General features: G+C 35.9%; 1 protein-coding gene across 5 annotated transcripts in view; it reads right to left on the bottom strand.

Annotated features, from left to right (window-relative positions):
- The window catches only part of CPEB4 (cytoplasmic polyadenylation element binding protein 4), a 106,013-nt gene that overhangs the window by 62,192 nt on the left and 27,680 nt on the right, over nucleotides 1-16,141 (bottom strand). For 4 of the 5 annotated variants that reach the window (XM_064596550.1, XM_045900965.2, XM_064596552.1 and 1 more), the window contains one exon: nucleotides 6,116-6,166. The exons of the other annotated variant lie outside the window; for it this stretch is intronic. In XM_064596550.1, coding sequence (XP_064452620.1) covers nucleotides 6,116-6,166 — 51 coding nt within the window. The remainder of the gene's footprint in view (nucleotides 1-6,115; nucleotides 6,167-16,141) is intronic. 5 annotated transcript variants of the gene reach the window in all.

A 16,141-nucleotide genomic window follows, 5' to 3' on the forward strand; every position in this document is an offset into this window, starting at 1 on the left:
TATAACATTTGTTATAATCAAAAAGAAATAAAGTAGCCATTACAGCGATACAATCATAAGAAGTAAATACCTAGCATGCAGCCATTTTAAGAGTGGCACATATTCACGTGCTGATATCTAAACCTCTCTAAGATGTAGATGAGTTTTCTACGTGTGTATTGTATGATTCATTATTGTGTACATGTAGAAATAAAGAAAATATAAGCAAGTATGTGGGAATAAGCGTAAATCTTTTTTCTAGAAACAACCACAAGAACCTTTAGAGAGAAAAACTGGCATGGGGAAGGAAAGAAGGATTTCACTTCTTGATTTATCCCCTTCTGTACTATTTACATTTATTAACTATATTACTACACTTGTTCACAGACCCTTTTGTGTTTTCTTCTTGGTACTTATATTAAAAACAAACAAATGATATATTAAAGAAAAACATCCTTTCCTACATGAGAAGACCTAATCATCTTTGTAAAGAAGATAAGGGCTAAGATATTACTAGATTTTAGTAGGCAATGAAAGACTGCCCATACTCAGGCTACTCTGGCCCACTTCAGGCCCTCCATCTACCTCTCATTGCCCCCAAGCTGAGAAAGCAGATAGCAATTCTATTTGGAAAAAAACAAGGGGAGAGGGCTCAGATTAAAAGATGTTAACAAATAACTGATTTTTTCAGTAGGACTGAAAAAAAAAAGTATGTAGGGGAATTAGTTAAATTAGTAAATCATTTAAAAAGATTTAAGTCAAAGACTAGAAGCTAAAAGGAATTAATCTGTTAACAAAAGAATAAAGATGATAGAACCAAAAAGTAGACAATCATCATAAAGACCAGGGCATACAATTCAACAAAGATGCAAAGAATCATTTTATTTATTTAGTTTTTTTGTTGTTGTTGTTAAATGATCTTATAAATCAACCCATAATGTAATGGACTGACTCACTGTCACAAAATTATTTTAAATATATGCCTAGTAGTTGAGATTTCATATGTCACATTGGCTTGTGTTTATACTAACTTGGTGGTATAATATTCAAAGAATGTCAATAAGATACAATAAAGATGAGACAAAGATATTATTTGTAAAGAGCTATCTTAGGAAAAAAAGGGCAAAGAATGGGACTCTAGTTTCTCTACATCCCTAACCTTCAGTTTTTTACAAAAATGGAGAGCTGATCAGAGAATAACAAAAGATACCCTATGTATACATGATGACCACACAGTCAGATGTTCAGTAAGTAGTAATTTTTTCCTTTCCGCAAAAGTAAACTCCTGTGTCTATATTCTGAGGTTGTCTTCAATAATTACTCTCAGCTTTTCATTACTATTCTAAGGCTAACAATTGCAGAGCACTTTAGAATTTACAATATGTTTCCATATTATCTTTTTCGTGAAGGCATCTTTCAACATCCTCCTTATTGTAGCAACTAGATCCACACTATATACATTTTCAGTAAGTGACTATAATGTACATTTCTCATGGGTAAATTATACCCTCCCCCCTTTCATAGATTTCTGTGTACCACCCCCAATCCTTAAGCAAACAATCTTCCTCCTTCCCTTCCAAAGAACTATAATTAAGAGTTGTTCTATGCTAACCTTTTTTTAAAAGATCTCTTAAGTAATCTCCTCCTCTGGGACAAGCAAATATTTTAGTGGATGCTTCCAAGGGAAAGACATCCACAGAGAAAAGGAAATACATACATAAATCTGTTAAAACCTAATATATTTTGCTGTTATTCTATAACTTCCCCTGCCAGAGGTTTCATTTTTGAAGCAGTTAATCCTATGGGCTAACACAATGGAATGGAAGGTGGGGCATAAAAGGACCATGCACGAGCACGTTTATACAGAGGCGGTTGGGATTGCATGTTAGTTTTCTCAGGCAAACTAAGTTTTCAAGATGGGTAAAGGGAAAATTAACCTTTCAATCTGATGTCTGTCTCAAAACTACACCAGGACATACCAAAGGAATCTGAGGTAAGTCTGGCCCAAGCTTAACACTCCTTTCTGACTTGGCTGAGAAACTGAGTCAGTTTCAGGCTTGTTTTTCATAACCATAATATGGATGTTCTAACTACATTCCTATTACATAAAATTTACTAGGAAAAGGTATGTGATCTGGGATGAATTGTGTTTCTTCCTCAAAATTCATATGCTAAAGTCCTAACCTCCAGAACCTCAGAGTAGGACTGTATTTGACAACTGGGTCTTCGAAGAGGTAATTAAGGTTAAATGAGGTCATGGAGGTAGGCCCTAATCCAATATGACAGATGTCCTTAAAAGAAGAGATTAGGACACCATTCATGCACAAAGGGAAAATCATGTGAACACAGAGAGAAGACAGCCATCTACAAACCAAGGAGAGAGGCCTCAGAAGAAATCAACCTTGCTGGCACTTTGATCTAAAAACTTCTAACCTCCAGGACCAGAAGCTCTGAGGAAATAAATTTCTGTTTAAGCCACCAGTCTGTGGTACTTAAGGCAGCTCTAGCAAACTAATACAGCATCCAGAAAGTAGCTACGAAGTTTGGTTTTTTTATACACTTAAAATCCAAGGATTTCCCCCAAGAATGTCCTCTAAAAAAAAAAAATCTGTAGAACTAGTAACAGTGATGGATTGAGTAATCTCCCCAGAATGTGCACCACAACACTCTTAGCACAGTTATCAATTATTATTTGTTGAATTATACGGGCAGTGTCTTTTGAAAGTCATGAGTGGTATATGAAGGTCACTGCGTAGTATAAAAACTGATGATTGAGCATGGCCAAAGGGGAAAAAAAGTAATTTGATCCACTAGATGAGTAAGCTCTTTTTATCTTTGTACATGCAAATCCCAACATTACTCCAATATAAACTGCTGAAGCTGGTAGACTATTCTGAATCTTTTTTTCATTTTATTTATTCAGGATTTAAACCCCACTTCTTTTCCAAAAAGCTTGGACATTGCTTGAAAATTTCAAAACAAGTTATACAATGAAAATTATAGTCGAAATTCAGATGTTCATGTGAAGAGAGTAAACAGTTCTCACATATTTTTGTCTAAACAAAAAAGAAATGGCTTTCAACTCAACAGCGGCTTGGAAGAAAAAGCTCTGAAAGTTACCGTTGAGACAAGTAGAGTAGCTATATAAAATCACCTTTCTAAAGGTTTTTAAGCCTGAATAGATTATTTATGGTGGACAGGGAAGAACAGCTCCTTATAGTTCCTTAAAGTCTTAAAATTGAATAATGAATGTAAAGCAACACAATGTACTAGGCTTTTATTTCAGTCTTAAGAAAAGACTGCATGGATAGGAGATACAAAGGGACTGCATTTAAAAATGAATGTAGTAATTTTTATGTTATTTATTTTAATAATCAGCCAAAGAAAGCATGTTCAACTATAGATGATTTTTACACTCATCTTAATCCCGTTTTGTTTTTTCCTTATAAATTTTCAGCATTAATATTCCTAACCAAAATATATATGTATATATTAGCACTAATATTCCTAGCCACAAATATTCCTAAATATTCTAATTATTTTAACTATGTAGCAGCTCTACACTAAGTGATTTACACGCATTTCATCTTCATCACAATTCTGTGAAATGGGTAGTATTTATGAGTCCAAAGGTTATCTTCATTAAATACAAATAGTGCTTTACAGTAGATTTATACGATAGGTACCCCCAAATCATGAATTAAATTGCCAGCAAAGTTACTAAAACATCAACACACAAATGAGATGAATTTATCTATAGAAGCAATCCTCCATAGAAGAGGTTTCATAAATTTGACTGAAGAGAATGGGCAATGCCTACATCTACACAAGGTGACTAAAAACTGTCTCAACATCCCTCCACCCCCACCTTGCTTTAATTTCATGATTTTAAAGTAATCTGCTATAATCTGGACTTTTCTACTGGAGAAAGAATGACTCTGTCAGTCACCTCCAGCATCTGGTCTACCTAGTTTTATTCCTTATTAAAATGTATAAATTGGGGGCGCCTGGGTGGCTCAGTCGTTAGGCATCTGCCTTTGGCTCAGGTCATGGTCCCAGGGTCCTGGGATCGAGCCCCGCATCGGGCTACCCGCTCCGCGGCAAGCCTGCTTCTCCCTCTGCCACTCCCCCTGCTTGTGTTCCCTTTCTCACTGTGTCTCTCTCTGTCAAATAAATAAATAAAATCTTTAAAAAAAAAAAAAAAAGTATAAATTGGCATCTGGTCCTAGCTGGTTGGTTATTAAGAACTAACACTTGATCAAATATGATAAAATCAAGTTCTAGGACCCTCTGAGATGAACACTGGATCTGAGACCATGGCAGTCATAACCCTTCTGGGATTATGCTTAAGGAACCAGCAAGTTCTCCCTCTTTGACAACTCTTTGTTCTTTATCTTCCTATCTTTCAGTTTGAGACAATATTAACCTCAGCTGGTATACCTTTCTAATAAACACAGTTTCCATGCACACGACAGCAAAAACCATCCAGTCCCTTTTAGAATCTATGGACAAGTAAAATTTCAAAACAATTATTTGGGGGAAAAATTACCTTTATTTTTCATTGCCAAGTAAGGGTCACAAAAAATAATCTATTCATAAAAGAAAGGATATTAATGGCAGGGGCAGAGGAGGCAATCTCACAATAATAGACTCTAAAAAAATGAAGTGAATTTAGCTTTAAGGAAAACCCATTAGAGAGTCTCACCTCAACAAAGATGGACTTCAGGGGCAACTGATCTAATTTAGCAACTGCATGAGGAAATTGAGACAAAGAAGAGTTGACTACTTTGCCTAAGATCGCACATCAGCATCTCAAATCTTGGGTTCATTGCCATTTCCAGCACACAGACTGGGGAACTCGTTCCACAGGAAAAGCTAAAATCCTGCTATAATGGCAACCCTTATATTATTCCCACTTATCTTGATGCCATTATCACCACTGGGTTTGGTTTTCAGTCCACACACATTTATACTGAAATATTATATTTTGGCATTATTTCTGGTAGCTGTAGCATGAAAAGACCAAAGTCTGATGAGTAAGTGAGGCTTTTACAAACTGTATAGTCTTCAGAGGATCTGATGTACCCACGGCAACTCTCATAAATCAAATTTCCTTTTAACTTTTCCTGGCTCAACAATCCTATGTTCTACAGAATACTGATGTCAAATACTAACCAAAAGTAGATCCAGTCATAAAAATAATTTTTAATCTTCCATTCACAATATACCATAGATGAGTACAAAGTTTGCTTGTTTGTTTTGGGGGGCTTTCTTTTTTGGTTTTGTTTTGTTTTTGGAATGATGAGAATATAGCTATTTAGCCAAGAACACTTCTTCGAGGTGGTGGGACTTACAATGAGCTTTGACAGATGGAAAGCATTGTGAACACACAAATTTAAAAGCCATATTCAATAGTGAATGAGTAGGAAAGAAGTAAATAAGACTTTTGTATTTTACCCAATTAAACTATAGTAGTACAAAACAGACACTTTTTGATTCTTTAATTCCTTCTATGAGGAGATGCCCCTTCCTTGTGCAATTTAGTCTACTGCAGCATAGACATATAAAAGAGAACTCAACAGCACATTGGTAATATTTAGAACCAGAAAGGAGAATTTACCAAAGGCACTGTAAACGTCAATAAAACTTCATTTTTCTTGTTCTCATTAGACAGCAAATAGTGAATTGACCTTGTCCTTTACAATGTCAACCCCTGTGGTCTCAGGCTGCTTTTCCTGGTTTCAGATCTCTGATTACCCTTCCTTTCTCCTAGAACATTTTTCTAACTACATGGAAATGGTTTTCATGTTGACATTTCAAAGGTCACTCTACAGAATCTAATGGTAGATTAAACCATTCTTTATGTATAATTATGGGGTTCTCATTTATTCTGTCATCAATTTCAAGACAGAGAATAAGTCAGTTCTCAAAGTTTAAAAAAGTTACTGCCGCAATTTGGAGGAAAAATAATTATTCATTATACAGCTAGTAAAGTAATAGCAACTTGCAATTATCATTACAGAACAAACTAATGTCATTTTTCCACTTGTCAAAGCATACCTACTATATTTTCTCATCTAGGACTAACTTGTTTCAGTTCTGTGAACTTCACTAGGGTAAATCAATTATCACTTACCATTAATAAGCAGAGAGCTATCGGATCCTGGATATGAATAGTTTAGACGACCTGAAGGTAAAAGAAGGCCGTTACTAAATTTATTTTTTTCATAGATGGTTTAAATGTATTCAGTAACAAAGCTGAATTAATAGTTTTAATAGGTAAGGTATTTTTAAAAAGCTTTATTATGGGATAAAACTTTGCTGTGCTAATGAACACAATGAGTCAGAGGACATATCAATCAGCATGTTCACAAACATCCAAAAAGGGCAAGTTTGAAAGTGGGAAAATAAAATATCCCTCATATTTAACTATTTGTGGTCTCTAATTTCCAAACTCCCATACAAAGTAATTTTCTTTATAACATTATATTCTAAATGAAACTCGTAATAATAGTTTTTTTGCCCCATAAATGTGAAAATGTTTTCATGTGTGTAGTTTTTTTGTTTTTTAAAAATACATAATTAGCAGGAAGATTTCTCTATATAATTCATAACAAAAGTGCCAGACTTATGCCTACATGTACAGACACACTAATGGGTTTAAATTCTCACTTTGGAGGAAAAGTACAGAAAGTAAAGAAAAACATATCGCTGTACTTACAGGTGACAGAAAGTATCAAAGCACATAGCACAATGCCCAGAGCACAGGAGGTACTCAAAAAATGCTGGGTTAGTTTCCTTCTAATTTTGAAGTGGTTCAAAATCTAGTTTTGAACTTAAAATGGACACCCAAGATGTCCATCAAAAAAGAATCTGTGACAGTACTAAAATTTTTGGAGGATGAAACATCTTTCCAAATTGGTAGCCACAATTAAAGGGGCGAAACAGCACTGGGATTTCTCCCTTTATCAGGAATTACATTTCTGTTTTGGAAGAGTTTTTACATATTGAGTTGGGGTATCCAAACCACATACCATATACCTATTCTGAGTACCATACCATATGCCTAGCTCTATGCTGTTAAGTTATAAAAAATCATTAGGGCAACATTTTTAAGTCTCCATATTCTACATCTACACCCACCTTCATAAAAATGATGGAAAACCCTCTACAAGTCTTGATCATTTAGAGAATGAATAGAAGAATGTGACTGTTAATTATCTACCATAGTCAGTACTCTGTAAATTGGGTAGTGTGAGAATTTAAAATTGATTCATAATTAGAGACATTCTACTAGGAAACAGCAGCCTAAACTCTACTTCCACAGAATCACAGCAGACTCTCCAAAGCTATGGAAAAAGTGGGGAAGCAGCCTTAAGGCTGAGGCAAGCCTTGCAAGATGCCAGAAAGGCTCTATCTGGTTCCACTGAACAACACTATGGGAACCAGAGCTAATATGTGGTCCTATCAATCCATGAGCCATATATTTACAACTCTTGAGGAAAAAGGAACTTTAGGCCTCAACTATCCTACAACTTCTCAAAATTCTGCTTCTTTGAAATAGTCTCTAAAGAACTGAACTCACACCATCAAAAAAGAAAACCATTCTCTATTGCTAATAGCTTTAATTAACCCATATCCAAAGCTTGGGGGTCTAATACGAAACAAAATCTGAACTTAACAATTTTCCTACTACAATTTAAAACCAGATACAAGGGTTATTAAGTTGTTAATTAGGTCACTTCAATTTCAGCTTGTTTCTATTTAGAGTGAAGGTAGGGATGGAGATGGGGAAGGAGGCGGCAAAAATTAATTTTGATATTTCAATTTCTTTCTAAAAATTGGCTCAATTATTTAAGGCTAACATAGAGAGCCAAGTATCCAAATCCAGTGAATTCCATCTGAACTGCTTTTAACTATAAACCTGGATTGTATAACCTATCACAAGCACATTTTTTAAAAAGCACAGACTGGAGATATTGGAAGAACATGACCTTAACTGTTACAAAAGTTAGGAGGGGGTGAGTAGTGTTTCCCAATCAGTTAACTCAAAGTAGCAGCTGATTTTCTGGAATGGAACACATGTATAAATTTTATAGCTGTAAAAACCCTCTAGTAAATAAACTAACAGAAGTATCACACATACCATTTTTATTTACCATAAAATATTTTTTTAAGTTGATGTAGGTCAACACACAAAGTATTTAACTATATTAAACAAAGTTTAAGAGGAAATTCTTTATTTCGGAGAAGATACTCTAATTTTTTTAACGCTAACATTTCAACTGAAACCAGAACTGTTCCATATGAACTAAATGCTTCTCATTTGATGCCAAGAAGGGATAATGAACAATGAGAATCCAAAAGACAAATTACCAAACCGGCTGGCCCAGTTTAAACAAATCAAGTTCCAACCTTATCAGAAACTCACCTTTTGGGTACCTCTTTTAAGGAGAGAGATAAGAAGACTATTTCAACTTGACAGACACAAAAATGTCCCTTAATTCAGTTCTCAGAGTTTGCCTCAATGCACAGCTCCTGAAGAGATCCTACCCTCTACCGCCAAGGTAGGTGACCTTTGATACTTTTTCTGCTCTTCAGACTTCTGAATGCAGTAATTCTACCCTTCAGCTAAGACAATAGGGCACTGAAGAATCACTGGCAAAGTCCATAGTTTAACTCTGAAAGTGATACTTGTTTTTAATTTTCTAACCTGATCTTGTGATATGAGTCCTGTCAGGCTGGAATCAATTTTGGCCTCTGAGTAACAAATACACCTGTGACATTTTGTTAACCAATCAGTAATGCTTTCTATTTCAATTTTTAAAATATAAGCAATGACATTTTTTTTTAAACTTTTTTTTTTTAACTTCATAATGCTTTCTTATCCTGCCTGTCCTATTTTTCTGTAAATTTTTTCTACAATTAAAATATCTAGAGTCATCCATTCATGACATCTATTACGGATAACCCATATCACTTCCTTTCTGGAAATCTTCCGTAAGCTCTCATTATAAGTGTCGTGAGACTTTCAAGTCTTCCTTTCATTCTCCTTGTACACCTTTTCATTCTCCTTGTATACCCTTCATTTCTGCTCTAAGATCCTCTCTGTTCTATGGATGCCAATTTATACAGGCATTTCTGCATTTTCCGTCCCACAGCTAGATCACTGACAGTCCCCTCTCTAGTCTGAGACAGTGCCCTCTTCCTTTGTTCCCAGTGGAGGGTATTTTTCAAATCTTTTTTTTTTTTTTTCCTTCAGATTCACCTCTTTCCAGGGCAACTTTCCCAAAAAGGCAACCCCCTTGTTAAGATTAATTCACCAACTTTTCTTTCTAGCTATGTTGCAACAGTCAACCTTCTTAGGTAAATCATTTTAGCTAACTTTTTTCTCTCTTTTACCATAATAGCCCCCTTTAAGAATCAGAGCTTTTTTTTTTTTTTACCTAGGTACCTTGAGTTTCCTTGTTTGAGTACCATGTAAGCACTCAATGAGTTCATTCCACTGAACTTAAAACACCAGCGTTTCACAAATGAATACAGTGAAGTAAAATAAAAATAAACAAGCTATCTGAAGCTGAATATAATCCAGTGTTTGTGGGTTCTGTTTGTTTTGTTGTTTGTTTGTTTTTTTTGATAACTCAACTATCCATAAATATAACCGAAGTTTTGGCACATCTAGAATTGAATTTCTCAAGGGAGAAGGAGGGCTTTGAGATTTCAGGCAAGTGAACCCTATTTGGTGGATAAAATTCAATCTTTGAAGGCTCCTGGTATTGATTGTGTTATAAATATAAAGAAATACTGCCTGATCAGCAGTCCTAATCTTATGACAGGACATTATGACAGGAAAGCAGTCGTCTCTGGAGGCCAGCTGTGGCATTTGGAGCCAGAAGCCTGGCATACATCATGCAGAAGGCATAGACTATATTTGGTGATATGACTCAACCTAGCCAAATATAGGCAACTGATACAGTGTGACTCTGGGGAACTACACTACCAAATTCTACAGCCCAGAAAAGATCCGTACTTCAACTAGGCAATTCTATGCCAGGCATTTGCAAGTTGGAGAACCAATATTTACCAACCAGACTAAGAACTGCTTGGGTGAGTAAGTGCCCAAAAGAACACTATGTACTATCATATTCTTTTAAGACTAAAACTAAAGTAACCTAGTCAATGAGATGAAAGGAGGAAGGACTAGAAGGAAATATTCTAATACATTAGAGGATATAAATGTATATATTCTTCTCAAAATGAGAGAAAAAGTTATTTTCTAAAATGTAATGCAGATATTATTGCTACTGATGATTCAGCAGGAATTGATATAATAAACGCTATTTCAAATATACAAACACTGAAAAATATCAAATGTTCTACAGAGCTATTAGACTTCATGCTATGACCTTCTCTTTTTCAGTCATACTAGCATTGTTGGTGATGTGTGTAGGCTAAGGAATGATAATACAGAATAACTGCAAGGTTATCCAAAATACAGCATGCAGTCCTAGAAAGTGACAAGTAATGTGAAATTCTAAGTTAATTTTTTTGATTGACTTACACTATAAAAACTTGGGTACTCCAAAGAAAAGGGAAGGGTTTTCAGTGGACACCATTAAAAATTTCTAACAGGAAAAGGAGACGTATGGGCTTAGGCCCATTTTTAAGGTAGAGCAAAGATTTATACACACCACACATATCCATACATGAACATACACAAACATTTGTTGTTGTTTAGCTAGAAGTGTTCCTCCTGCTCCTGTTCCTGCTAATTTTCCTTAGTTCACGTTTAAGAAAGTCAAAGCTATACTGCCACAAATAATTGTTTAAAGGAGGTGCTACTCCACCTGCCTTTTTGCATCTGTGGTTTTCACCAACACTGCCTGAGATTTGCAGCAAGATGGCGCTGTGGGGACCTAGACAACGCAGAGCAAGGCTCAAGAAATGCATAATAAATTCAGTTTCTGAATACCAAGTTTTTACTTCTACAGATGCAGAACACATATCAATATGAACGAATAAAATGTGTTCACTGTATCCTATCACTTAATGATATAAAGATAATTATTTTAATAATTTATTCTATTGACCCAAAAATAACTCCCCAAATCAAAATCAGTACCTTACTCTCTACCTATCTATGATACAACCAACTTCCAGTAAAGATGCTTCCATGCAAAATCACAGAGGAGGAGCTGGCTGGGGCTGACATCAGCTGAAGAATCTTGCCCCTCACCCACTCAAAGAGCCATTTAAATCACACACACATCTACCTTTTAGGCTAAACAAAACCCTTCTCCAGGAAAGATGTGGCTTTCAGTTTTTTAAAAGCCAGGGCTTATTAAAAATTCTTGACTCCTCTTGCCTATCTCTCCAGGTTCATCTCTCCACACCACCATTTCCCTTCCCACATTAGGTGGTACTCCGGACATTCAGAACTACTGGCCCATTAATTTTTACCTCTGGGATCCTCCCTGTCTGGAATGCCCTCCTCTCTTTGTTCCCAATGTCTCACCACTCAAGCCACTACCCTTTTGCCTAGGTATCTTCTATCTCAGGCCTCACATCCTATGGAAAGTCCTCCCTGCCGCAAACCACCTGTTCTGATTCGATGACCTCATGTGCTCCATACAATATCCTTCACACTTATTGCACTATATTTAAATTACCTATTTCTAAACTCTCTCTTTCTCTAAGGCAACAGAATCTTTAAGGATAAATTCTGGGTTTTGCATCGCAGAGCTTGGAGCAAAGAGGCTCAATAAATAGCTGTTGAATGAATGAATGAATGAATAAAGCTAAGCCAGCAACTGGTGGTCTCCCTGCCATGGAACATGCAGTGGAAAGGGTAGAGAGTCAGTACAATCTCATCTTGTGAGCTAGGTCAAATTACATAGCTTCTACGAACCTCAGTAAAACAAATATTTCCATTTACTTCACAAGGCTATTGAGAAATTCATGAGACCATTTTTTCAGAATGCTCAGAAAATTCCCCGGATATAGAATAGGTGCTTTATTAATACTAAAGCCTTTCCCCTCTCAGAATATAAGCCAGAGATAATCAACAATTTTCCACTTGTGAAAGAAAGAGGAAGGATTCATTTTAGCCAAATAAAATCCAAACTGAAAACTTGGGAGAAGGGAGTGGACATCTGGGGGATTTTTCAGCTTCAGAAAAATCAGAGTTTGCTAGTGTTCTTGGTTACAAATGGATGTAATTCTTCTTTGGGGAAAGCAAGAGGAAAAAAAAAAAATCGAACTCCTTACTTTTATAATAGCCAAATTGGCAAAATAGCAGAAGTATTTTAGGAAATGAAAACTGAAAATTCAACTGAATAATGTTCCTTTTTAAAAAAACTAAGGAGGTCTTCCTTTTGTACCAATGGCTCAAATTTACTTTTTCAGTTGTGATACGAGACTGTAATAGTGGCAAAAATAATAATAATAATAATAACATTTATCCATAAGATAAGGAAAGTCAATGGGTAAGTTTCTATAGATTACAGAAGGTTTCATATAAAAGGATGGCTTTGACTGTAACTCAGGGCAGTTACAAAGTTGCAAGATCTAAAAGCATCTAAGAATTTCAGGCAGAAGGGAATGTCTAGAGAGAAACTAGCGAAGAGCTGACCCAATTAAGGAATTCAAAAGATTTCCTACTGCCAGTAAACCAACAACAAGCCAGCAAGCAGGAAGGCTATTTTTATCCCTGCCAGAGGCCTTCTGACTCTGGATGCTACATTTAGAGGACAGAACAACAAGATAACTTGCCTTAAGAGGATGTTATGATACCAGTGATTAATGGCAATTTTTTAAGCTTAAAAAACGAGGCATAGTTTTTGTCCAAATTTAAACTAACAAAAGCCAGTCTTAAAAAAAGAATAATATAATGGAAAGAAAAGTGGAAAAATAGACCAACGGGTAGTAGAAAAGTTTTAAGTAATCTAGAAAAAAGTCAAGACAGTAATTTAAAATTCTCCTACCTTGCAAAAAAGGTTGAATAAAAAAGGCATGTGTTACAAGAGACACATTTGAAAAGAACCAGTGAATAAACATAAAGAGTTGTAGATCTGACCCCAAGGTAAAAAATGATTATGAGAAATGGCTCTCTGTACTGACATGAACATAAAAGATCAAGACAAACTTAGGAAATCTCTAGGGACCATAAGCCAAGATACCTGCAAAAGATTGAGAACTTTAGAGAGAAGAGTGATAAACTGCTCTTAAAGCTGGTTACTGAAGTCCAACCCCCAAAAAGCAATCAGTAAAGTCATTGGTTGGCTTTCTGCATACATACCTATCATTAATTCTAATCACTTATTTAATACAAATTCTGATGACTTTATTGAACTTTAATGAAGAATGTGCTTGAATTTTCATACGTGTTATAATTTCACCTTTTGCTATTTCTCAGAAGGCCCTAGCTTCTATTTTCTCCTATCTATATTCAAGGCAGAGTCTTCCTCTTACTTACTAGCCTTCAAAACTAAATAATAAACAGGCCGTTCAAAAATATCTGCTAATTATTTGAAGGATAAGGTGCACGAGGCCGGGAGTCTTTGTTTTTATTCCCTGATATATCCCAACAGCCTAAAATAGTGTCTGGCACGTGGTTGATTCTTGATATGTATTTGCTGTATGAATGGCCTGCCATCGCTTTATATCAAAGTGGTTCACAAAGGGAGTGAAGATGGGGGTGGGGCAGGAGAGCAGTGTATTTGAATCATTTGGAGAATACACATGCTTAAGTCTCATGATAGACCTGGTGAATCAGAATCAGGGAAAAGAATAAGCCAGTTGGGAAAAGTTCCCTCAATGATTCTATTTTGACCTCCACCCCCAAAATGTACCCTTCAATAAGAAACCAGCAGATGTGAGATGTGAGTTTTTTATAGACTATGATAAAATACAGATCTTAAATTCTATATCCAGTCTCCTAAGTAGAAATTAAGAAACTTTTAATGCCTACTCTCTGTCTAAAGCATACTGGAAAAAAAAAAAAAAAAGTTTAAGTTATTTTTATGTGTGTTTCCTTCTTAAATGCTACACAATAAATATCCAAGCAACTGAACCAGGAGTCAGAAGCTGTGTGCTCCTGTCTTGACCCTCTAGGTACCAGTTAGTTGAGTGACTATAGAAGCTGTTGTGTCTTTCTGAACTTCAATTTCTCCAGCTGTAAAATGGAGATCACAAAACTCACATAAAAGGTTATTGTAAGGATTTAAGTTATATAAATCTCAGAAGGGGCACAAAGTAAAAGTCAGAGAAATAGTATCAGAAGTAAGTGCTTTTTTACTTGGAACTGGTTGTTAACACTGCTTCCTATACAGAATGTCCAGGTCTATCTCAAAAAAGAAAAATGTAGACTGGTACCGAATGTGTCCTTTGATCTACTACTACCTGGTACCTAGAGTGTGCTCAAATATTTGTGGAACTGGAATATAAGCAGGAGCTAAAATGTAAGATACTTCCAAATCATGTGTTAGGGGGAGCTGTCTCCCCCTAACACCCAACTCCAAGGTGCATTCCTCTTGTCATATGGCTCCCCCTGTACCTTAGCATCGTGCCAGATGCAGCCTAAACATCCCACACTCTTAGCCCTGCCTCACAGGGCAAACAGACGGTTTCAGAAGTCAGAGACAAAGTTCCAAAATGCTATTTGATGGAGATAATAATCTAGGATAGGGCAAGTGACCTCCTCCCTCTTCTGTCTTCATCCTCACCATTTCCTCTACTAAATTCCTTCTTATGCTGTGTTCTTATTGGTAATGGGCAGTTTAAAGCAGAACAATTAGATAAGTTCTCTAGAGCAGTATTTCCTAAACTTCTGTATTTAAGACTAACTTTAATCAAAATATTTCAGAGAGCCTCCCCACCATGCTAAAACTGAGGTCCCCAACCCCCACTCCAGTGAATACTACAAGTAAAACAATGACAAACAACCTTAATACAAGGCTTCTGTAAATTTTGCAACACCTTTAAATGTATTTTAATTGCATTACATCAGCATCCACATGGTTTTGAAAAATAATCCTACATATGTAAATGAATCTATCACATAACTGGAATGCTTAGTCCTAATGGATTCACAGGCCCCATCAAATAATTCCCATGGGTGAAGAGGCCTGTGGTCCACACATTGAGAACAAAAACATTCCATGAGGCCAAGTTTAAACAACTGCTTCTTAAAACATATTTTTAGGCCTATCTCAAGAAGAAAAGATGCTGTCTAAAAACAAGCCTTCATTCAACTGGCTACATTTGACTGATTTCTGGTATACCCTTTCTATAACCACTCAATATTAAATACTGCTACACGCAAACTCACATGAAATTCATACACTACTTTTAGTCATTAAACTACAAAAACCTTCAATTTTGTCCCTCAGGAATACCAGGTCAGAGAGACTGCATGGAATTGCTACTAGTAATTTAAATGTCACGATGTTTGTCCTTCCATTACCAGGTGAGGAAACCAAGATCTAGAGAGAAGTGATGGACCTAAGGCCATATAACTGCTAATGGCAGAGCCAGGCTCAAACACAATCCTAAATGCTTCTCTTTTTACCTCTTACAATTTGGGAAAGTCTGTTATAAGCTAACAACTACTGATCATTTACAACAAAGAGACTGAGTGGCTAATTTAAATATCTGTATTTAATTAACCATACCAGGCACTTACTATTTGGAATATTAGAGCTAGTAGAAGTTAGATTTTTTTTTAAGTTCTTTATACTTCAATTAATCATGGCTACTCTTCAGAATTAAGATTTGCACTTATTGTTGGTTTCTTGAGAATTAAAAAAGGGTCCTCTAATTGGTTGATTCCTCCTTCTCTTTCCCAATGTATAGCAACTGGCACCAGCCCAACTGGATTCCAAAGAGATTATAGAACTGCTTTCCCTTCAGAGTTCCACTAATGTTCTTAATTGACTGGTTACCAGGTAATTCCCGGAATAAAACAAAGCCTTGCTTTTAGAACAGAGTGCATGGCGTGGGACTGAATTCGGAATCAGTCAGTTAGACAAAATAATGAAGCCCAGAGGCAGCCTGGCCATTTCAGTACCTGACTGAAAAAAGTAGTAACTATTCAAAATTAGGTAAAAAGTAGTCCTTTTGCTGCATATTTTTACTGCTGAACAACAACAAATTAACTGAGTTT

Source organism: Mirounga angustirostris, unplaced genomic scaffold, assembly GCF_029215605.1.
Source record: "Mirounga angustirostris isolate CCGP_5_RB_7025 unplaced genomic scaffold, mMirAng1.0.hap1 SCAF_7, whole genome shotgun sequence".
Classification (NCBI taxonomy): domain Eukaryota; kingdom Metazoa; phylum Chordata; class Mammalia; order Carnivora; family Phocidae; genus Mirounga; species Mirounga angustirostris.